This window comes from Andrographis paniculata, unplaced genomic scaffold (genome assembly GCF_009805555.1).
Source record: "Andrographis paniculata isolate CXL003 unplaced genomic scaffold, ASM980555v1 Contig30END, whole genome shotgun sequence".
In the NCBI taxonomy this organism is placed as follows: Eukaryota; Viridiplantae; Streptophyta; class Magnoliopsida; order Lamiales; family Acanthaceae; genus Andrographis; species Andrographis paniculata.
Genome location: NW_026137563.1, coordinates 957053 through 980930, shown reverse-complemented (window position 1 = coordinate 980930; position 23878 = coordinate 957053). Strand labels below are relative to the sequence as shown.

General features: G+C 30.5%; 3 protein-coding genes across 3 annotated transcripts; all 3 read left to right on the top strand.

The window, feature by feature from the left end:
• Positions 1 to 2742: 2742 nt before the first annotated feature.
• Positions 2743 to 6255, top strand: LOC127246541 (FBD-associated F-box protein At5g18780-like). Its single transcript, XM_051267981.1, has 4 exons — positions 2743 to 2881; positions 2977 to 3882; positions 3980 to 4150; positions 5905 to 6255. Exons 1-4 carry the CDS (start codon positions 2801 to 2803, stop codon positions 6253 to 6255), a joined length of 1509 nt encoding a protein of 502 aa, XP_051123938.1. The 5' UTR covers positions 2743 to 2800.
• Positions 6256 to 6980: 725 nt separating this feature from the next.
• On the top strand, positions 6981 to 12961 carry LOC127246696 (FBD-associated F-box protein At1g66310-like). Its single transcript, XM_051268211.1, has 6 exons — positions 6981 to 7193; positions 7769 to 7838; positions 7925 to 8773; positions 8872 to 9042; positions 12290 to 12313; positions 12418 to 12961. The coding sequence occupies exons 2-6, from the start codon at positions 7797 to 7799 to the stop codon at positions 12772 to 12774; spliced, it is 1443 nt and encodes a 480-aa protein (XP_051124168.1). The 5' UTR covers positions 6981 to 7193; positions 7769 to 7796; the 3' UTR covers positions 12775 to 12961.
• Positions 12962 to 14036: 1075 nt separating this feature from the next.
• Positions 14037 to 20879, top strand: LOC127246695 (F-box protein At5g03100-like). Its single transcript, XM_051268210.1, has 6 exons — positions 14037 to 14533; positions 14614 to 15459; positions 15557 to 15727; positions 19852 to 19875; positions 19948 to 20314; positions 20401 to 20879. Exons 1-5 carry the CDS (start codon positions 14438 to 14440, stop codon positions 20296 to 20298), a joined length of 1488 nt encoding a protein of 495 aa, XP_051124167.1. The 5' UTR covers positions 14037 to 14437; the 3' UTR covers positions 20299 to 20314; positions 20401 to 20879.
• Positions 20880 to 23878: the final 2999 nt, after the last annotated feature.

Sequence of the window (23878 nt, the reverse complement as noted above, 5' to 3'; positions counted from 1 at the left end):
ATTATTCTTTATAAATATTACAAAAGAAAATGTAGTATAATATATATATTACATAATACATATATTTATTTGTTAAAAATTAACATTCCAATATAGTATTATCTTTTTCAATTATCTGTCATAAAAAAATACATTCCAAAAATACATTTGTTGTATACACTAAAAAATTTTCATCTTAAAAAAAAAATTGTTTTCCGAACACCTCAAATGTATAATTTTCAACATAATCATCCAAGTTTAAAATTTTTAAAACCAAACAAATCAATTTTTAGTTGCAATATCATAAAAAAAAAAAAATTAATATATTGTACACATTATTTTTACATTAATTTTATACAATTTTTTAAATCTCACATAAAAAAAAATTATTCTTTCAAACCAAAACACAAAACAAAAAACAAATAGTATTATTATTTTCTTTTATTGGACAGTATGTATTAAAATAAATTTTAAAAAGTACACAATCTTTTGTTATATATTTATTAATATACAAATATCAAAGTATTTTTAATTTTTATTAAAATATTTATAAAATAATTTCATAATTAGATGAAGTAGTTTTTATTATATATTTATATCATAATTTTGGGTTCTATACAAAGTACAAACAAAAATATTTAACATTCCTAATTTTTTGTAAGATAAATTTTATATACTTTTCAATTAAAATAAACAAAAAAAAAATACTAAAGAATTAAAAAACAAACTATTATAATAAAAAATAAAAAATAAAAATAAATTATAAACATAATAAAAATGTACTATAATAAAAAATATGATAACTAACTAAATTGGTTAGGACTTTTTTCCATCTGTCAATCCTTCTTTTGGATTGAGATTGGACCGGAATCGAACGATCGGTTTTAGTAGACTTTATCGCAGTGAAAGCGAGGTTTCGTATTTTTGAGTTTCTTGTCAATTTCTTTTTTTGTACGTATATTCTTTAACGAGACATTCGATTTGATTACTGTTCTAGCACCCACTTTTTGGTGCGGCATAGTTTCAATGTATAATTTAAGATCGTGCATTTTGTGCTAGTTATGGATATACAGTAACTAATTCATTAACAAAAATGATGTATCTTATACATGTTAAGAACATAGAGCCTCTGGTGACAGCTCTAAATGCAGTGTGTACAAATATAAAATTCAGATTAAGAACATTGTTGAAATGCTGAGTACCTTCCATACTGTTTATCCCAATAGGAGGTGGAAGTTTCATTCATCTTGTTTGGGTTGTGAGTTTTTTATTTTTCATTAATAAAGAGAGTCATTTACTACTAAAGCAAGTGGCCATTGCTTGAAAAAATTAGCCTTTATGCCTCCGATAAAAAAAACTTATTCCATTATGTAATTTATAAAACGTTATCTTCGTCCACAACACACTTGAACAGACCGAAATACACATCATTTTGCTTCATCTTGTTCTACGCTTCGACTTCTTCGCAATTTATTTTATTGGATGGATGTCGGTGAAAGATGTAGTTATGTTTTTTTTGGATGTGAACCTATTAAAATTATGAATACGACCAGCATCTATTTGTATTTATATTTCCTTAATTTATGCTAAAAGAAAGTATTGACTTATTAATTATTAAAATCAAATTACATATCTACCCCAACTGCAATTTCATCCGTTGATTAAAACTTTGATATTTTTTCAGGATGGTCCTGAATATTGAACTCAATCAACTAAACCAAATAAACTTGCTTTTTAGTTCTTAAAAAAAAATAAAGAGAGAAAGATAAAAAATAAAAAAAAAAACATTCATATTAAAGAGTCAAAAAATAAATGATCATAGTTAAAGATAAAAATTAAAAAAATAAATAAATACTACTCCCTTCCCAATAAAGATAAAGCCTTTTGTTTGGTAACAAAAATTTAAATAATATAGATTAGTTAGGTAAATAATAAAAATTAATTATTTAATTATTAAAAAAATTAAAATATGTATTTAAATATTTATAATATCTCAGTAAATATATACAATATGATTCTAAAAAATAAAATCTTATATAATAATAAAATAAAATATATAGTATATATTGATTTATCATTACTGTAAATTAATTTTATAAAAAAATAGAAATTTTTAAAAGTAGATAAAAAATATATGTTAACTGAAGAGAAGAGATATATAAGAGGTTTTGAATTATTTGTTTCAAATTTAATTTAATTAATTTATATTTATTATAAAAAAAAATTTATTGGCGTGAAATCCAGTAATAGTCCAAAAAATTACTCATTCCGTTCCAAGTAATTTGTTATATATATATTTTTAATTTTAATTAAATTATCTTAATCTTAATTTATAATTATATTTACTATTCAATAATTATTTTTATTAATACAATCAGCCCAATCAATGGAACCAAAACCAGCACTCTCTCTCACACTGCTCAGACGCCACTGCAAGAAACGTGGAAGCTCTTTCTAGCAGTAGCATACTCTTTTAAGTTGAGATTTTGACAATTGATTTTTGTAGGTTTAGTATTCTTTTGATCTTTCTTATTTTTTTATTTTTTATTTTTTGTGTATTCTTTAACGTAAGACATCGATTTAATTATGTAAGAGTAAACTTCCTTGACCGTGCATTGTGTTTTTTGACGCCTTTTGGTGTAATTTGTGCTAGTTGAATGCATGTTTGTAAACAAACAGAGATATAAAACTTAAAGTAATTTGGTTTGCTGAGATTTTATTTTGTATTAATAAAGAAAGTGACATACTAGTAAAGCAAGAGCTCATTGCTTAAAAAACATTAGCTTTTAGCAGAGCATGTGGAATTATAACAGATTTCCTAATGGTTATATGCTTTTTATCTCAGAGCGGTGTTTCTCCTATGAATTCGACTATGCCTTATAGAAAATATCGCAAGCTAGAGGTTTGTATCTTACACTGACTGTATAGTTGTATAACTTGCTTCTTTTTTGCTTCTATTTCGGTTGTCTACATTACAATAATGTACTAAGCATTCAGGGAGTTGATCTATTTAGTGAGAAGAGGCAAGATGAATCATGTACAGTACTTGAAGATTTATGGGCCGAAATACTTACTCAAGATGAATCATGTACAGTACTTGAAGATTTACCGGACGAAATACTTACTCAGATCCTGTCACATCTGAATCTGAAGGAACTTGTGAGGACTAGTGTTGTCTCAAGTAGATGGAGAGATTTGTGGAAGTTTACACCTGTGGTTCTTGAATTTGATGGTTGTTATACTGATGGAGCCAATAAGGATAGAAAAAAGTTCAAAGCATGGGTCAATCACATTCTGAATTTGCATCAGGCACATGTTGATGGTTTTATTGTTCGTTTTTATTTAGACTGGCCAGCAGGTTTCATGGATAAATGGATAAATCGTGCCCTGAAGAAGGAAGCAAGAAATATTGAGATTAACTTGTTACCTATGTCTAACCCCGCACACCGTGGATATTATGCACTTCCTAGCCTGCAGAAGTCACTCCATTCATACGGAGCCAAATCTGCATTCTGCTTCCTGACATCCCTGAAATTGGTAGGTGTTGGTATCCACGATGACACACTTCATTATTTTCTAGCTTCTTCCACGAGTCTTGAATGTTTGACTATATGTGGCTCACGTTTCACAAGAAGTCTGCGTATAGTTGATCCATTGCCGAAGTTGAAACATATTGAAATATCTCATTGCAATAAAATGAAGAGTGTGGAGATATTGGTAGAAAGTATTGTTTCCTTCACCTACGATGGAGCAATGATCAATTTGTTCTTCAATAAAACTCCAAAAAATCTTTCTGCACTAACACTTGCCGGAAAGTTTTGTCAGTCCTTTTTTCTTCACGCTTACAAACACTTGAGTTACTCATTTCAGTTGGAGAGGCTCAACCTCGACTTTCCTAATAAGGTTAGCGGAGGCATTTATGTTTACTCATGCATTTTATCTACAATTGTTAGACATCATGATGGGCAATAACAATTTTCTTTTATGTTTGTTTTCTTAGCATGTTAAAAGACCACTACGAAGCCTGGCTTTTTATAAATCGCCTTATTTGCCTCAGTATTTGAACCTTAAGTGTATGGAAATAACAGCTTCTTCAATTGTTGGACGAAACCTTCTTTTTTGCACAAAGCTTATTGAGATGTGTCCCCTTTTGTACAAATTTAGAATCAAGGTACGTTTTTGCCCTTTGCAAGGATCAACTACAATTTATCATTTGATGTTCATTTAGGCAAATTAATTTTCAAAATGCAACTTTGTGTTACTTTCATTATGTAGCCAGCAGCATATCAAAGACCAGTTTTCTTGGTTAAGTTGAGATATTTTCATAATTTTAATGGCTCACGGTGCACTCTCTCTCTATATATATATATGAGGATGATTACGGTGCTGATTCAACACATATAATATATACAAACAACACACGTCCTTATTACACATAACACATATTGTGTGTAATAAAGACATGTGTTATTTTTTTATAATTACAAGTGTGTTGTATAGAGTATGTAGTGTGCTAAAATTAAACTGTTGTGTATGTTGTATAAGACTATAGCATGGGTTGTTAGTTAATGTGATATATTTGTATTATATTAACACATACGTCTGCCGACTGTGGTAATATTGTGTGCTAGTAGCCGCCGCCCTATATATATAATACGCACATAATACAGATATCTACCTAACAAACATGTATTGTGTTATCAAACAGAATTGCACTTCAATATACATGTTCTAAAATTAAAGCATAATAAAAAACTCATTAAAAAAAGTGTATATAAATACTAACACAATCCCTAGAAAAGGAAGAAGACAGGTTATGGGAAAAGGAGAAATAGCTGCTTCCGTAACTGGTGAGAGGAGGTGATGAGTGGCAAGAAGCAAATATGGAAAACAGGAGGCTGAGAACCGAGGGGGAGAAACTCGGAAAGAAAGATAGAATAAAGCTTTTGTGTAATATATTAAACGAAAAAATAGGAATTTGTTTTGATAGTCTTGAACAGAAAAAATTTGATAAATAGTGCCTATAACAAAAGTATCATAGCTTGAGCCTTGCCCCACGGCAGCAGTGCTACAGGCACTCTGTGGATCCTTGCCATAGAAAATGGTGCAGAGGCTGCACCATGGTGCCCCATTTAAAACTTTGGATATTTAGTAGAAGAAAATCAAGTTGGTGATGAAAATAATCGTTGGGATGAGATTACAATTGAGTGGTGTCATATGGCATAGAACAAGCAATGCAAATTACTCTTATAATATTCATGGATTATTTATTCTATGTTTTATGGTAAATTTGGGGCTTTGTTGATGTTTTTGTGTATATGAGTAAAGACTGCCAAATTTATCAGAATATCCTAACATTGTCATTTTCTGAATGACTTTGTTTGTAAAAGGATCAAGCAAGTTGTTTTCTATTCCAGCAAACTATATGGAGTTGGAGATATGTTTTTCGGTTTGTATGAAGAAAACTTCTGTATGAAAATGAAAGATATTACTACTATCAGTTTTCATGCAGTCATGTGAAAATGCTGAAATACTGATTCTTTTCTTTTACTTGAGAAAAAAATTTAAGTGTTGATTTCATGAATCAGGATGCCCAGCTCCGATGGCTTGTTTCGAGTTTCAGGAGTTTTGTCCTTTCTTGAGTTTTAGTGTCTATATTATTCCCTAGACTGATTGAGTTCTTAAGAGAATTTGAGTGATAACTGTCCAAGTTGTATTTATGCATTCAAAGTTCAAATATGAGAAAAGACTTACACACATGCACTTTCTTTTGTTGTCTCAGGTCAGATACACTTTGATTTCTAAGGTATTCTGGTAATTTTTGTTTCTAGAGCTACATTTGTTTGATGCCTCATTTCACTTATGTTGATATCTGTAGAGTTCTTGTTCTTGTAGGTCTAACTTATCCTCTCTCTGTCATGGCAGACGGAGCGCTCAATTTTTATTCCTGACCTGAGTGCTGCCGAGGCCTCTGTATTCCATCATGAAAATCTTAAGTTATTTGAATTAGTCGGGTATCTTGGGTGTCCTAGTGAAGAGGAGTTCATTACCCTTTTACTGAAAATAGCCCCATCTTTGATGACGGTGACCCTTGATACGGAGAATGATTTTAACGAACTAGCATGGCAATGTCATTTCATTGAAAAAAAATTTGATTGGGTAAATGGATCAAAGCTTCCCGAGTTTGCTTATGCCAAGTCAAGGATTGAAGCAAAAGAGTTTGCTGAAAGATTGCAATCCAAATTACCTCAGAAAACACAAATGGTTATATTGTGATTTTGATGATGGTCCTTGATGTTTTTCTTTCTTCCAGTAGCAGGTAACAAATGCAACCACATATTCATCCAATGGTTAAAAGTCTTATTAATGTAGTTTTGTTCTTTTTCTTTTGATAACTTGAGAGCCCGCAGTTGTTATTCTGGCTAAAATCTCCGGCCAAATCTAATAATTTATAAATTAGGTTCGATAAAATAAGTTACACTAAATGAACAATGTCTATCATGCAAAACCTGGTTGAACTAATAAATTTTTAGTTACAAATCAAAATTAAAATAATATTTATAGCGAGTCTGTGCTTGACAAAAAATGCTTTCGATTAAAGTAAAAATACTTCAAGTCATAAGTCCACTCCCACTCTACTAGGCTATCTTTTACTTGTATTGTCGAAGTTTGTTGTTGTTTGACATGAACACAATATAAAATATTAAAATACAAATATATCATAAAAGATCAAAATAATATATTATAGATACTAGAGATGATCTGGTAGTCAAACTTTGACTTCAATATTATTCTTAAAATACATTTATACAAAATACTAAAAATATATTATGCCTATATTTTCTTTTGTGTTCACAATTTTGTTTATATTACTTGTTTTTTTATTTTATAAGTTAAAGTTTGTTTTAAAAAAGACAAAAATACGATACTAACGATGATAGAATCACCCCTTTTATTTTCAAAATCTAAAATAAAATAAAATAAACATTTTTGTATTTACCTAGCAAGCAACCTACACAATCTGCTTTTGCCGCTCTTTCTCACCGCCCGTCCCATCTCGGCGGCATTTCCGATCGGCGCCACCGCAAATCCGCAATTGCCACCGCACGCTCTCTTCTCTGAAGCCTTTTGGGAGCGGAGGGACAGGAATCACTCGCTGTAGTCCTCGCCGCCTGAAATCGCAGTGACGTGACGGAGAGGGTTTCGTTTCCTTTGTGAGTTCCTTTTCAATTTCATTTTGTGTAGTTATATTCTTTCTCGTATGGCCAGCGATCAATTTAACTATGCAAGAGTAATCATCCTTGACCAGGAGGAATGAGTTTTGTGATCCTCCCCTTTTGCGCTGCGTATCTTCGATTTATAAAATCGTGCATTTGTATTATTTTTGGCTATGAATTAATCAATAATGATGTGTGCTATATATGTGAAGTAAATAAAAGTTGAAAATGAAAGGGAGTATGCTTGAATCGGGTTAACGACTGAAACCCTAAACCACGGAGTCCTTTAGGGTAAGAATATTGTTTGAATGCAGTAGTTTTTCAACTACTCTGCCTTCAACACTGTTTATCCAATCCAATCAGGAGGACATGGGAGAAGTTCATTCATCTGGTTTGGGTTGCCATGACTGATTTTTTTTGCTAACAAAGAGAGATGATTACCACTAAAAGCAAGATGACCGTTGCTCGAAAAACATTTGCCTTCATGCCTTTGAGGAAATCTAAAATATAGAGTAATTGGACTCGAATTAGTATAGATTTCCTAAGGGTTATATATGCCTTCTCAATTGCAGGGTTGGTGTTGCTGTCCGTGTTTATCCCATGAATTCAACTATGCATAGTGGAAAGTATCGAAAGTCAGAGGTTTGTAATCTTGTAGTTAACTTGATATTTATATAACTTGCTTCTGTTTTGATTGTCGACATTACATAAATGCATTAAATATTCAGGGAGTTGATGTTTCGAGTAATAAGAGGCGAGATGGTGCAGAAACAGTGCTTGAGGATTTACCAGAAGAAATTCTTACTCGAATTCTCTCTCGACTGAACCTGAAGGAAGTTGGGAGAACTAGTGTTCTCTCACATAGATGGAAAGATTTGTGGAAGTTTACGCCTGTGAGTCTTGAATTTGATGCTTGGGGTACTGTTGGAGCTGAATTGGATAGAAAAAAGTTCAAAGCATGGGTTAATCACATCCTGAAGTCGCATAAAGCACAGCAGGTTGATAGTTTTATAGTTCGTTTTAATGTGCAATGGCGAGCAGATTTTATTCATGAATGGGTAAGCCATGCTCTGAAGAAGGAAGCTAGAAACATTGAGATTAACTTGTCTCCTAGCCCTACATATCATGGAGGGTATGTATTTCCTGACCTGTATAAGTTACTTGATTCATATGGTGTCAAATCCTCATTTGGGTTCCTGAAATCCCTGAAATTGGTCGATGTTGGCATCCATGATGAAACACTTCGTTGTTTTCTAGTTTCTTGCACGAACCTTGAATCTTTGACTATATGTGGTTCGCGTTACACAAGACATCCATGTTTAGTTGATCCATTGCCGAAGTTGAAGTATTTTGCAATATCTTGTTGCTATAACATGAAGAGTGTGGAGATCTCTGTAGCAAGTCTAGCTTCTTTTAGCTACAGTGGACCAATAATTAATTTGTCCTTCGATAAAATTCCTAATCTTTCCGAGGTAACACTTGGCGGGAAGTTTTGTCAATCCTTTCTTCTTGATGCTAACAAACACTCGAGTTACTCATTTCAGTTGGAAACGCTCAAGCTGGACCTTCCTTTTAAGGTTAGTTGAGGAATTTATGTTTACTCATGCATTTTTTGTCTACTACTCTTAGAAATCATGATGAACAATAGCAATTTTCTTTATGTTTCTTTTCTCAGCTTACTGAAACACCTCCGCGAGACCCTGCTTACTATGAATCTCCTTATTTGCCTCGGTATTGCAAACTTAAGTATATGGAAGTAACAGCTTTGTCAGTTGTTGGACGAAGCCTTCTTTTCTGCACCAAGCTTATTGAGGCATGTCCTCTTTTGCACAAATTTAGAATCAAGGTATTCTTTTCTCTGCACAAGGACCAACTCTACAATTTATTATATGATGTTCATTTAGGTGTATTAATTTGCGGAGTGGAACTCTATGACTTTCATTATATAGCATATCGACATTTGGTTTTCCAGGTTGAATTGAGATAATTTCATGGTTGTAAATGGCGCATGGTGCACACTATAACTATTAATATATTTTTAGGTAGGTAATTCACATATCTTTGCACATAGCACAAACATATAAAACATTATTGAATAATATTTAATGTGGATGTGCACATTATAAAATTTATAATATAAAACGAAAAAATAAATAAAATGTTTATTAATCAACACTAACACAAACATTAACAAAGAAAAGAATAAATTGGTGGGGCTGGAAGAAAGTGATGGGAGACAAGAAGTAAAAATGATAGAAAGAAGGATGAAAGAAAGAATAATACTTTTCACATATTTATTGAACTAATAGTAAGTAAAAAAAATTCCTGATTAATCCTAATAATCATAAATATATACTAAAAGTATTGTGCCGTCAGCCTTGCCCATTGCGAGGATGCTATGACGTGCCATTCATAATTGTGGATATTTATTAAAAGAAAAAGGCTTTATTCTTTTGGAATATTTTTTTCCCAAATTTCTGATGTTCAACTTTTACGATTTTTTTTTAATAAAAATACATTATTTATTGTAACAAAACATCACATATTCCAAACCACTATTAAAAAAACCAAAAAAATTTTTTTAAAAAAATCACCAACCAAACACATCCTCTATGATGAAAATAATCTTTGGAATAAATTACTATTGAGTGACGTCATATGGAATGAAAGAAACTCTATACATTATTCTTATGAAATTAATTGATTTTTTTCTACATTATATGGTAACTTGCACCTTGTGCCATGGTGCCCCATTTACAACGGTGAATATTTATTAAAAGAAAATCAAATTTGTGGTGAAAATAATCTATGGGATAAGATTACAATTATGTGGTGTCCAATGACATGAAAGATACTATATTGATTTTTCTTGCAAAATTCAATCAGGTAACTATGTTTTATGGTACTTACATTGTTTGTCATTTACAACTTTGGATATCTATTAGAAGAAATCAAATACGTTATTAAAACAATCTTTTAGGTAAGATTACAATTGAGTGGTATCATATGGCAGGGAAGAATCTATATTAGTTCTTCTTACGAAATTCATCGCATCTTTTTTTTAGAAAAAAAATGTTTTGTCGTAACTTGCCCCTTGCGCCATGGTATGCCATTTACAACTTTGGATATCTATTAGAGAAAATCAAATATGTTATAAAACAATCTTTTAGATAAGATTACAATTGAGTGGTGTCTGTCGTATGACATGGAAAAAAATATATTAGTTATTCTTGCGAAATTCATCGTTTTATTTATTTATTTAATGTTTTGTGGTAAGTGTTAACTTGCGCCTTGCGCTGTGGTATGCCATTTACCACTTTGGGTATCTATTAGAAGAAAATCAAATATGTAATTAAAACAATCTTTAAGATAAGAATACACTTGAGTGGTGTCATATGGCATGGAAGAAACTATGTTAGTTATTCTTACAAAAATTGTTGATTTTTCCATGGTTTGTGGTAACTAGCGCCTTGCACCATGGTGTACCATTTACAACTTTGGATATCTATAGAAGAAAATCAAACATATGACTAAAACAATCTTTGGGATATGATTACAATTGAGTGGTGTCATATGGCATTGAATAAACTATGTTAGTTATTCTTACAAAATTCATCAAATTTTTGTGTTAACTTGCGCCTTGCTCGTGGTGTGCCATCTACAACTATGGATTTATATTAGAAGAACATCAAATCTATGATGAAAATAATCTTTGGGATAAAATTACAATTGAGTGGTGTCATATGGCATGGAATAAACCATGTTAATTATTTTTACAAAATTCATCAACTTTTCTATGTTTTGTGGTAACTTGCGGCTTTTGTCATGGTGCTGTCATCTACAGCTGTGGATTTCTATTAGAACATCAAATCTATGATGAAAATAATCTTTGGGAGCATATGGCATGGAATAAACTATGTTACTTAGTCTCACAAAATTCGTTGATTTTTCTATGCTTTGTGGTAACTTGGCGCTTTGCATGATAGTGTACTTACAATTTTGGATATCTATTAGAACATGAATCTATGATGAAAATAACATCTGATATAAGATTACAATTGAGTGGTGCCAGATGGCATTGACATTTTTTCTTACAAAATTCATCGAGTTTTCTATGTTTTACGGTAATGTTGGGGTCGCGTCAATGTGTTTTTGCATGTGAATAGAAGACTGCACTGTTTATAGGAGCATTCTACCATAGTCATTTTCCAAGTGAATTTGATTGTGTAAGGATTGATCTCTCAAGTTTTTTTTTTTTTTGGAACTATATAGAGTTAAAAGAGATTTATGTTGGTATTGTATCAAGAAACTCCTATATGCAAATTAATGATGGTACTAATATCAGTTCTCATGTTGTCATATGGAAAAGGGCGAGATACTTCTTTTTTCCCTTTTACTTAAAGAAAAATTAGTGTGGTTTTGGTTTGTGTTTTGTAGGTTTTTGTTATTGTTGTTTTTTAAGTGAAATAGTAGATGGATATGATGTTTTGCATGGAAAATTAGTGTTTCTTCTGTCCCACTTTATTCGTCCACTATTTTTATTTCTATCCGTCCCACCTTATTTCTCCTTTCCTGTTTTTTTAGGAAAAATGAATATACACTTTCAATCATATTTTAAATTTTATAATTACTATTTTTTTTTTAATTTTAATTAAATTGATTAGTTATCTTAATTTTTAATATATAATTATTTATATTATATAATAATTAATTTTACTGATACATTTCTTAATTATCATTTACCTAAATTTTCATATCTACAGGAAATTGGACATATAAGATGGGTTTAAGGAGTATGTTTTTATTGAAAATGATGAAACTGCTTAGTAAAAAAATACAAAAAGAACATAGCTTTAAAGTTTTTAGTCAATTCAAAAAATTTTAATGTTGATTCTTGGATCAGGATGCTCACCTGGAATGGCATGTTTCAAGTTTCAAGACTTTTTCTCCATTAGTTTTATCCATGGTTGAATTTTGGTGTATATATATTATTTTCTACACTGAGCTTTTGAGATTTGTTGTTGTGAGAACTGTCCTAATTTTGTTTTAAAAAGCTCAAATTACTTACATGTGCACTTCTTTTGTTGTCTCAGGTCAAATACACTTTGAGTTCTAAGGTATCCAATTAATTTAATTTATATAGCTACATTTTTTCCTATGCCAACTTCAGCTTATACTATTTTTGTGTTCTTTTAGCACTGACTCATCTCTTTCATGGCAGTTGGAACCAGCAATATTACTTCCTAATGTGAGTGCTGACGATGCACCCATATTTCAACATGAAAGTCTTAAGGTGGTTGAATTGGCTGGGTATATTGGGTGTCCAAGTGAAGAGGAGTTCCTTACCCAGTTGCTGAAAGTAGCCCCATGTCTGGAGGTGGTGACCATTGATACCGAGAATGATTTCCAGAGGCTAGCAGACGAATTTGATTGCGTACAAGCACAAGCACAAGCATGGGACGGAGAGGAACTTGCGCTTCCAACCTGTGTTTATGCCAAGTCAAGAATGGAAGCAGTAGAGCTTGCTGAAGGAGTGCAGTCCAAATTCCCTCAGGAAACACAAGTGGTTATAATATGATAAGTGCTCTCTCTCTCTCCTATTCTTACAGTATTTGGTGATAAACTCAGCTATTATACTTCAACCCTGGTGAAAAAAATTATTTTGATCCAAGGGAAATATTGGCAGACTGATTCACCCATTTAGTGACATTGGGATCTTTGCTATCTTAAGTATATAAATTGAAATCACTCTTGCTGCTTAAGAATGTGTTTTCTTCTGTGTTGGATTTTATTTTGGTGAAATAATTGTTGGATATAATGTTAGAGAAAACTGTTATGTTTTCACAATGTTACAGGTGATTTTGCTGATAAAAATAGTGACAAAGAGTTGCAATTTCTCATGCAACTCATAATTCGATTTAAATACAGTCAAATTAATTAAGATCGAGTTCAATTACTATTTACGAATGAGTCGAATCTATCAACTAGTTATCTTCATTAAATCCAAATTTTGATATTAAACTAGTTTGCATTTAAAATCGAATTCAAGCTCAAACTAAAATCCCAAAGCTCGTCAAACTATTAATATATATATATATATTTAGAAAACAGGTTGCCGAATTTATCGAGTTCGGTTCAAATTGTATCACTTATGATGTCACATTAGTCCATTTTTACTAGAGGTATTTACATTTAATTCAAATTAGTAGTACTACATTTCATATCATACTATTACCATCTCATTTACCTTGAACATATTTTAAATAATTTCAACTCATTTTTTAAAATACCTCAATTATTTTTAAAATATGGTAGAACAAAATACTAAATTTTGATCAAATATAATAAAATAATATAAAGCACAATTTGTTTACATATATTTTCATTGAAGTTTTTATATTTTATATTTCTTTCATCAATTATCAATTTTATAATTTTGGATTATTTTATGTATCAATTTTCTAATTTAAAATATACTGTATCCACTTACTATAAAAGACACTTACTATATTTTTTTAAAAGTATAATTTATAATTCAATAAATATGGTATTCACTTTCTATAAAAAGACACTTATTATTTATTTTAAAGTATAATAACATAATTCTTAGTCAATTTTACTTTCCAAAATATATATATTTTTAAGACGTGATTATATAGCAGTACATTCTAGACAAGTGATTTACAAAATAATTATTTAATACAAATTCATACATAAAAATGACTAAAGTAATAAACACACCTTAAAAGGAAAAAAAAAATGCCAATTGGAGCCCGGCCCAGCCCGGCCCAATTTATCAACGGTTCGGACTTCTTACCAGATACAGCTGTACATTTCTTATTTTGCCGCTCATTCTCATCCTTCATAATCTCACTGCCCCTGACCTGATCGGCACTCCTGCTCCGCCGGATACTCTTTTCTCCGGATCTTTGAGGGACGCAAATCGCGGTGTCGGCGACGGTTTCATTTCCTTTGTGATTTCCCTGTCAATTTTATTTTGCATCGGTATGTATAGCGAGATTGAATTATGTAACAGGAATCTTTCGTAGCCAGAAAAAAAAAAAAACGAGTTTTCTGATCCCCTCCATTTTGCGCGGCATGTTGTTCAATTTTCTAAAAATGGAGTTGCTTGCTTAGAAAAACAATTGTGATAATTGCTTTAATAGCATTTGCCTTTGTGCCTTTGGGGCAATCTAAACCAGAGCGCGGCTGGGGTTATATAAGTTTCCTTAGGGTTTTTGATGCCTTCTCAATCTCATCTGTTACTGTTTGGTGTTGCTGTTCCTGTTTCTCCAATGAATTCAACTCTTCGTAATGGAATATATCGGAGGACAGAGGTTTGTAGTAGGCAATTTATGCTTCTTATTATGTATTGATTTGTATGATTCTACAATTCACAAATGTATTGAACATTCAGGGAGTTGATGTTTCGAGTGGGAAGAGGCCAGATGGAGCAGATACAGTGCTGGAGGATTTATCAGACGAAATTCTTACTCAGATCCTGTCCCGACTGACCCTGAAGGAACTTGGGAGGACTAGTGTTCTCTCCCATAGATGGAGAAATTTGTGGAAGTTTACGCCTGGTCGTCTTGAATTTGATGCAAGGGATGGTGAAGTTGAAATAGATAGAAGAAGGTTCAAAGCATGGGTTAATCACATCCTGACGTTGCATCAGGCTCAACAGGTTGATAGTTTTATTGTTCGTGTACGTGTGAACTGGCGAGCATGTTTCATAGATAAATGGATAAGTGAAGCCCTGAAGAAGAAAGCAAAAAATATTGAGATTGACTTGTCCCCTAACCCTACATTTCATGGAGGGTATGCATTTCCTAGCCTGCACAAGTTATTCCAATCATATGGTGTCAGATCTGCTTTTGGCTTCTTGAAATCCCTGAAATTGGTAGATGTTGGCATCCGTGATGAAACACTTCGTTGTTTTCTAGCTTCTTGCATGATTCTTGAATCTTTGACCATATGTGGCTCGCGTTTCACAAAAAATCTGAATTTAGTTGATCAGTTGCCAAAATTGAAACATCTTGAAATAGCTTGTTGTTATAACATGAGGAGAGTGGGGATTTCTGTAGAAAGTCTTGTTTCCTTTACCTACAATGGACCAATCATTGATTTCTCCTTCAAAAAAGTTCCAAATCTTTCTGAGATAACACTTGCTGGGAAGTTTTGTCAGTCGTTTCTTCTTGATGCTAACAAGCACGTGAGTTACTCATTGCAGTTGGAGAGGCTCAAGCTGGACCTTCCTTTTAAGGTTAGCGGAGGCATTTATGTTTACTCGAGCATTTAGTTTGCAACTCTTTGAAATCATGACGAGTAATAAATTTTTTCCCTTATCTTTCTTTTTTTAGCTTGTTGAAATGCCGTTGCGAGATGCTGCTTATTATGACTCTCCTTATTTACCTCAATATTCCAACCTTAAGTATCTTGAAGTAACAGCTATGTCAATTGTCGGACGAAGCCTTCTTTTCTTCACTAAGCTTGTTGAGGCATGTCCCCTTTTGCGCAAATTTAGAATCGAGGTATGTTTTTCTCTGCACAAGGATCAATTCTACAATTTATCGTATGATGTTCATTAATTTTCTTAATGAAGCATTGGAAGTTTCCTTATGTAGCATATCAACACTCGATTTTCTTTGTTTAGTTGAGATACTTTCATAGTTATAAATGCTGCACGACACATGGTGCACACCATAAGTATTAATATATATTTAATGTACCTAATTACCATCTGTATGCACATAATACATATATATACCTCAGAAACATGTATTATACTATTGAACAAAATTGAACTTATATACAATTCTATTTAAAATATAATAAAAAGAATACTATGTAGTATGTATAAACACTAACACAAACCACAAATTAAGATATAAGAAAAATAAAAAGAAAATGATGACTTAGGGGGAAGAAAGTGATGAGAGGCAAGAAGTTAGTATGAAAAACAGGAAGGATAAGGGTCTAGCGGGAAAAAGAAAATTACAATGAAACATTTCACATTTTTATTAAATTGATAGTAAGTAAAAAAAATCCTAATTAACCCTGATAATAATAACTATATAACAAAAATATCATGTCTTGATCCTTTTGCCACAGTAGCTGTGTGACACCCTGGCCCGCAAGCCCCAAAGTTGGGCGTATCGGAATTGTAGACTGGCTCCACACGTTAATATGAGTCTTTCTATAATTCTTTCAGTAGGGCTTTCGAAAAGAAATGTGCACATTGTTGACATGATTAGTCTATTCAATCAACTTAATCTCTGTATTCAATCTTGGATGGCCTAACTGTGGCTCATCCATATAAAGGAGTTGGCCTAACAACGGTCTAACTCCGGGGATATTACAAGTTGTGCCACACATGCACTTTGGATCCTTGGCAAGAAAATGATGCAGAGGTTGTGACATCTTTGCCATTTACAACTATGGATATTTACTAGAAGAGCATCAAATAATTGCTGGGATATGTTACGGAAATATCACAAGGACAAGAAAAAATAATATAGAACTCAAGAGAATTCAGTTATCTGGTTCACTTTAGATTGATCTATGTTTGGGCATTACCAAACAAGAAATTTCACAATATTAGAGTCAAAGATTACATCAAAAAGTATTAGATAGTGAGATATATATAGGGTGAAACCCTAAGCTTTTATCTGGCACATGCCAACCAAATCCTGGCTCTATCTTTGTGCTTTAAGTTTGTTATCAAAGTTCACAATCCAACAATTTCTTATTGGAAGACTAATTACACCTCTTACTTTCATCCTTCATTATCCAAGGCCTATTAAAGCTATGCATAGCTCAACATTTCTATGAGTACAACCTTAGTCAACGTATTTGCAATCATATATAGGACAGATTATTTTTCTTGCCTTTAGCCAGTACTATAGCTCTTTTGGAAATCTTCCCATGTCTTGAATCCAAAGGTTGTAGCATAGCTTTTTGCCGTCTAACTGCCTATGGAGATTAAGTTCCTCTTCAAGCCTCTTGAATCCAAAGGTTGTAGCATAACCACCTTCTATTATCTAACTATCCTACTGAGATCAAGTTCCTTTTCAAGCCTTGTATGTGTTTGTCATCACACAACTTCCACTTTCATCCATTAGGAGTTTTGATCTTAACGTCTTTTTTCCCAGAATTCTCAATGGTTCATCATCTGTAAGATGGACAACTCTAAAATCTCCGGAAGTATACTTTTCCATGATCTTTGAATTACTACAAGTGTGAAAAGAAACCCAAAGTCTAAAACCCATGACTTCAAATGAGTGATCTCGCTTACAATGAGAGCATCCCTTATGTTTTATGTCATTTTGTTGGCTAAATTGTTCTCCCTCTTATCCTTATTTAGTGTTTGTACTTATTTTGATAATGTCGGGTCTTCTCACAATTTCAGCATACAACATGACTTAAAAAAATCTTTCTTTGGTCTCTTTCAATTATTCGACTTGAATCTATTTTGATTCATTTTCTTGAAATTGCATTTGGTTTGATTTTCTGTATTCGGGATAGATCTCTCCATTTTCTCCTCGTACAAATTTCCTCACTCAAAATAAGGGAAGGCGTTGAGCTTCAATTTTTTCTTTCCAAATGAAGAACTAACTATTGTGACTATGTCTTTCCAACTTTTTGGAAGACTTGATAGCAAGATTAAGGGTTTGTTTGTTAGGTGTTTTGATTCGAATTTTTTTTTATGTGAGGTATAGAGAATTGTGTCAGTAATATAAAAAATAATATTTTATATAGAATGTTGACTTTTGTGAGAGGATATAATATATATATTAAGAATCGTGTCGAAAAAAAATTTGTACAAACAAACCCTAGGGATTTCACTTTGTTGTCAAATTCAGTATTAACGGAGGCCAATTTCAATATGACAATATTGAATTCATTGAGATTTTCAGCTACAATAGTATTCTCCGACACCTTTATTTTTATTTAGTGCAGACGACTTCTTGTACATATCTGCCAAGATTTGTAATGTTTTCTTTGTCAATTTTGTTTTTGCCATATGGAACACCACATTATGCAAAAGTGAAATGAATTACGGCCATGGCTTTTCTATCCAAGAATTTTTATTTATGGTTTCATATATTTTAGTTTCTTTCCCAAAGATGTAGATCTATCCCATATAAGTAATTTTAGATTTGCATCTTCCAAAACCCGTAGTTGACTTGATCGAATTTGTTAATAAGAAATTTTCCTTCAATCAAAGTGATGGCTTCTACTTGATGAGGTTCCAATATTAGTTGTTACGGAAATGTCACAAGAATGAAAGAAAACTATATGAAATTCAAGAGAAGTTGGTTATCTAGTTCGATACTTCGATATAAATTGACTTACGTCTAGGGACGTTGTCAAGCCAAGAATTTCATATATAGGGTGACCTATATCTTGCATGCGAACAAAGCCCTTGTTCTATCCTTGGACTCTAAGTTTGTTCTCAGGCTTCACAATCTAACAACATCCCGAAGGATAAGATTATGACTTAATATGGCATGGAAGAAATAGGATGCGTTTGTTTGGAGGTTTGGATTTTGAGTTAGAATTTTGAATAATACAAATTTTGAATGAGAATAATTGTATGATGTGATATAAATAGGTGTTGATGTGATGTTTTAAGTGTAAAATTGATTTTTAGAATAATATAGAAAATGAAAATTAGGTATTTGATTTGATGTTTTTTAGGGAAAATTTGAGATGAATAGTGAAATTTTTAAAAAATCCCTCAAACAAACACGCCCATGTAAATTATTCTTATAAAATTCATTGATATTTTATGTATTTTATGGTAACTTGCAACTTGTGTCATGGTGTGCCATTTACTACATTATATATTTTTTAGAAGAAAATCAAAGATGAAAATAATCTTTGGGATAAAATTACAATTTAGTGGGGTTAGATGGCATGGGAGAAACTATGCTAATTATGCATAAAAAGATCTGTCTATTTTTCTATGTTTTGTGGTAACTTGTGCCTTGCCCCATTTACCAATGTAGATATCTATATTAGATGAAAATCAAATCTCTGGTGAAAATAATTGTTGGGACAATATTACAATTGAGTGGTCACAGATGGCATGGAAAAAGTCAAGAAACTATGTTAGTTATTCTTACAAAATACATCAATATTTCTATGTTTATAGTAACTTGCAGCCTTGTTGATGTTTTGTGTGTATCAGTGTATGAATATAAGACTGCACATATTTATAGGCACATCCTAACACATACATTTTCCAAATTAATTTGATTGTGCAAGGATCAAGCAAAGTTGTTTTCTTTTCAAGCAAACTGTATGGAGTTGGAGATATTTTTGCCTGTGTTTTATGAAGAAAACTCATGTATGCAAATACAAATTGGTACTAGAATCTGTTCTCATGTAATCATATGGAAATAGGCAGGATACTTTTAGTCAATTCAATACATTTTAAATGTTGGTTCATGGATCAGGATGCTCAGCTCCAATGGCATGTTTCGAGAGTTTTCCTCCCTTAGTTTTATCCATGATTGAATTTTAGTTTATATTATTTTCTAGACTTAGTTGAGATTTTGTGCTGTGATAACTGTCCTGGTTTCATTTTGAAAAGCTCGAAGTTCATTTACGAGATATAACACTTACACATGCATTTCTTTTGTTGTCTCAGGTCAAATACACTTTGTGTCCTAAGGTATTCATTTACTTTTGTTTTTACAGCAACATATTTTCCTCTGCCAGCACTAACTCATCTCTGTCATGTCAGTTGGAACCAGCAGTATTACTTCCCGAAACAAGTGCTTCCGATGCACCCATATTTCAACACGAAAACCTCAAGCTGGTTGAACTGGCTGGGTATCTTGGGTGTCCGAGTGACGAAGAGTTCCTCACCCATTTGCTGAAAATCGCCCCTTCTCTGGAGATGGTGACAATTGATACAGAGAATGATTTTTATAGGCTATCCACTGAATACAACTTCTTAGTAGTTCAATCATGGTTCTCTGATGAATCCGAGCTTCCAGACTGTGTTTATGCCATGTCAAGAATGGAAGCAATAGAGCTTGCTGAAGAAATGCAGCCCAAATTCCCTCAGAATACTCAACTGGTTATAATATGACTTCTTCCAATGGCAGGTAACAAATCACATTTCATCCCATGGTTAAAAAAATCAATCTTAATTTTGATCCTAGCAAACTAATTCTTACATACATACATACAGGCCCACCTGTATACATGTGCAGGTGCATTCAGCTCTCAGCCATGTTGTTAAATTTTATATTGTTGTGTCTCAACTATATGTCTGGATCCATCTACCCCACGTCGGTTGCTTTGCACTAAATACTACTGTTGGCTGCTCCACGTTCAACAGTGTGCTTTCTTGATTAATAAATGGCCAGCTGGAAGAGGTATATTGAACTTGAACCTCAACCATTTTTAAATATTTATATGACTTTTGAGTTGATGTTGGTGGGGTAGATTGGATACATACATTTCTATCACATTCTGGTATGGACTTTTCATTTCTTTTCTTTTCTTCTCCTAATGTTTGGCAGCATCCACAGATCTGTTTGGTAATAATTGAACTTGAATGAACCTTGTGCTGTATTTTTATGTTGCTGGAAACTCTCTGTGATATCTTTCATCTGTCTTTTCTGTGTGAAATTCAGTGTATTTTAATGGTTTTTAATTTAGGGGTTTTTGAAAATGAGCCTGGTATTTGCAGTTGTTTGTATTATTTTTTTATTTAAAGTTGTAGTGCTTTTGGGAGGCCTATGCCTATGCCTGTGGTTTTTGGTTTGGTGGTGTGTCTATCTTATTATATAGTATAAAAAATGAATTGACTTTTGGTTTGATGCCTGTATACGCGGGTGGTTTTTTTATTTAGATAAAAATAATAGCAGTCGAATATAAATACCATCTATGTGCCATGTCAATTGGTTCGGACTTTTTTTAAATACTGAAATTAAAAAATACTATTTGATATTTTATTTGTAGTGAATTGAATATTATTTTGCTTGCAATGGGCCAATAGATAGAGGATGAAAGAAGTTTTTTTTTTTTTTTTTTTTCAAATAAAAAATGGTGGTACGTGAGGTGGACTCATGACAGTGAGATATGGATTCACATCTACCGCACATGATTCACTTGCAAAGATCTATTTATATCAAAAATTTGAAAGATATGAATTTTTAGAAGTTTTTAAAATAATAATAAGCTGATTATTCCATAAAGTGTTTTATAAGAAAAAAAAATAAAAATTGATACCATATTTTTAAAAAATTAATATTATTGATGAATAGAATTGATTTTTTTTTTTTAAAAAGTTTCTATTTAAATATTTTTAAGTTGTAATGACTAAAATAAAAAAATAGATACTTTGTTTGTTATGGGACGGAGGGAGTATAAAAAAAATTAATCATAATGGATGTGTTTTTATTTTTTATTTATATTTTAAGTTTGAAGATTTTGGTTATACTCTTTGTGTTCACCAAATCTAGTTACATTTCTTTTTTTTGTGATTTACAATAAATAAATAAATAAATAAATAAATGTAACCAAATTTGGCATAGAGTAGTAATTTGATGTAATTTTTTAAAATTATAGACTATGGTGTAATGAATATGAAATTATAAATAGATTTCTTTTTTTTATTATTACTAATTTTACAATGTAATTTTTTATTTAATATATATTTATATTTATTTTTTAGAAACAAATGTTCTATTTTATTAGATGTTTATAATTATTATTTTTTAATGTTGTACAGGATATGCGATTAAATCTTTTTTTCTTTCTAAATAGGTTATTTAATAACTTAGATTTTGTAAATTTTATAATTAATTATTAAAATTATGAAAGCATTTTCGTGAATTATAATGTTGCTTGCAAAAAATTAGTTTTATTAATTTTAATTATTCTTTTATAAATAAAATAGTGTATATTTTTTTGATAAATATGAATATATATATATTTTTTTTAATTGATACAGGAAGATAAAATATCATTTTACATCATTGTTTAGTTTGGGGACTCTGCTATTAAGAGCTATTTTGGCCATATTTACTTATTCATCTTTAAAAAATTTCATTATTTATCAATTATTTATACAATTATTATATTACTTGTTTTTATTTTAATATTGCATTAAAAACGCTATGTTCTATATAAAATATCATACTTAATATTTATTCTACATCATACCAAATATTCAACTATTTATTATTATCAAAAAATTTATCTACATAAAAAAATTTATTTTTTATATTATATTAAATAAAAAAAATATTTAATTTAATAATTTTAGAGAAAAACTGATCATTATATCCAAACTTTAAAAAACTAGTATTTTTTATTTAATATATTTTAAATTCTATTATTTAAACTTTAATTTTTTCAAAAGATATATATATTTTTTACTATAAAATATCTCTTTAAATATTATATAAATACAAATTTAAATCAAAATTTCTCAAATCAAACCACCAAATTGTTGATTCATGTCAATATTAGTAAAATTTGTTTTATGTTTTCTTTACAAACTCCAAATAGTACATAGCATAAGTAGATTTTGTATAAATTGGAGATACAAATCTTCTTCTCTTTTTTTTTTTTTTTAAAAAAAAAAAATAATTTCAATTTTTATTTACTAAATTATTTTATATAATCATATTTATTTATTCTCAGCAGCAAATGTGTTTATTTAGTATTTTAGATTGTATCGATAATGTAAAAAATAATAATATTTTATATTATATTATTATTTTTTTGTGAAATATTAGAATATATACATTTGTATTATATAGATGTATGTATATATTATAATTTTTTTATTAATAATTATTGAGAATTGTATTAATAAAAAATTACTTACTAAAACAAACCCTTGGTCTTAAACCAATATTATGTCATGATTAAGCATAAGAAGATATCTGTATATGTATAGTATATTAAAGAATATATAGCAGTATATATTTATGGTCATCTAAAAACATGTTCGATATAGGTACTATTTATGTAATATTTTCTTATTGTATAATATATATTTATATTAATTTTTAAATTAATATAAAGTCAAAACTGGTTTGATTTTAAATTGAAATTTTAATTCAATTAATATTTGATTTGATATATTATATAAAAAATATACTTTTATTAAAAAATTATATAAATTCAATAATAATAATTTAAATTTAAAATCAAATCAAACACAAACACCAAGCACAAGTTACATTCAACTAGTCTTTCATTTTTAAAAATATTTAAATGCAAATACAAACACAAATTAAAACAAAAAAACAAAAAAACAAAACTTATGAATTTGTTTGCATGGTGTTAATTTTGCACCTGGATAGTAGTAAAAAATTATATATATATATATATATTTAAAGTGAAATATATCTTGAATATAAAAATATAATACTTAAAATAAAAGAAAAAACCAAGCACTATTATATATAATATATAAAAAGTTAAATATTAAATGAGAAAACTAAATATATTTATATATAAAAATTTACATAAAACCCTTAAATATATGGAAGGTATGTAGATATTTCAATACTATCTATTGAAATTATCTTATATTCAATCAATTATATATATTATAAAATTGATAAACTTTAGAAATATTTCCAAAGATTAATATTTTGAAATAGAATGTAAATAATTATTTATATAAATCATCATGCAATTATGAT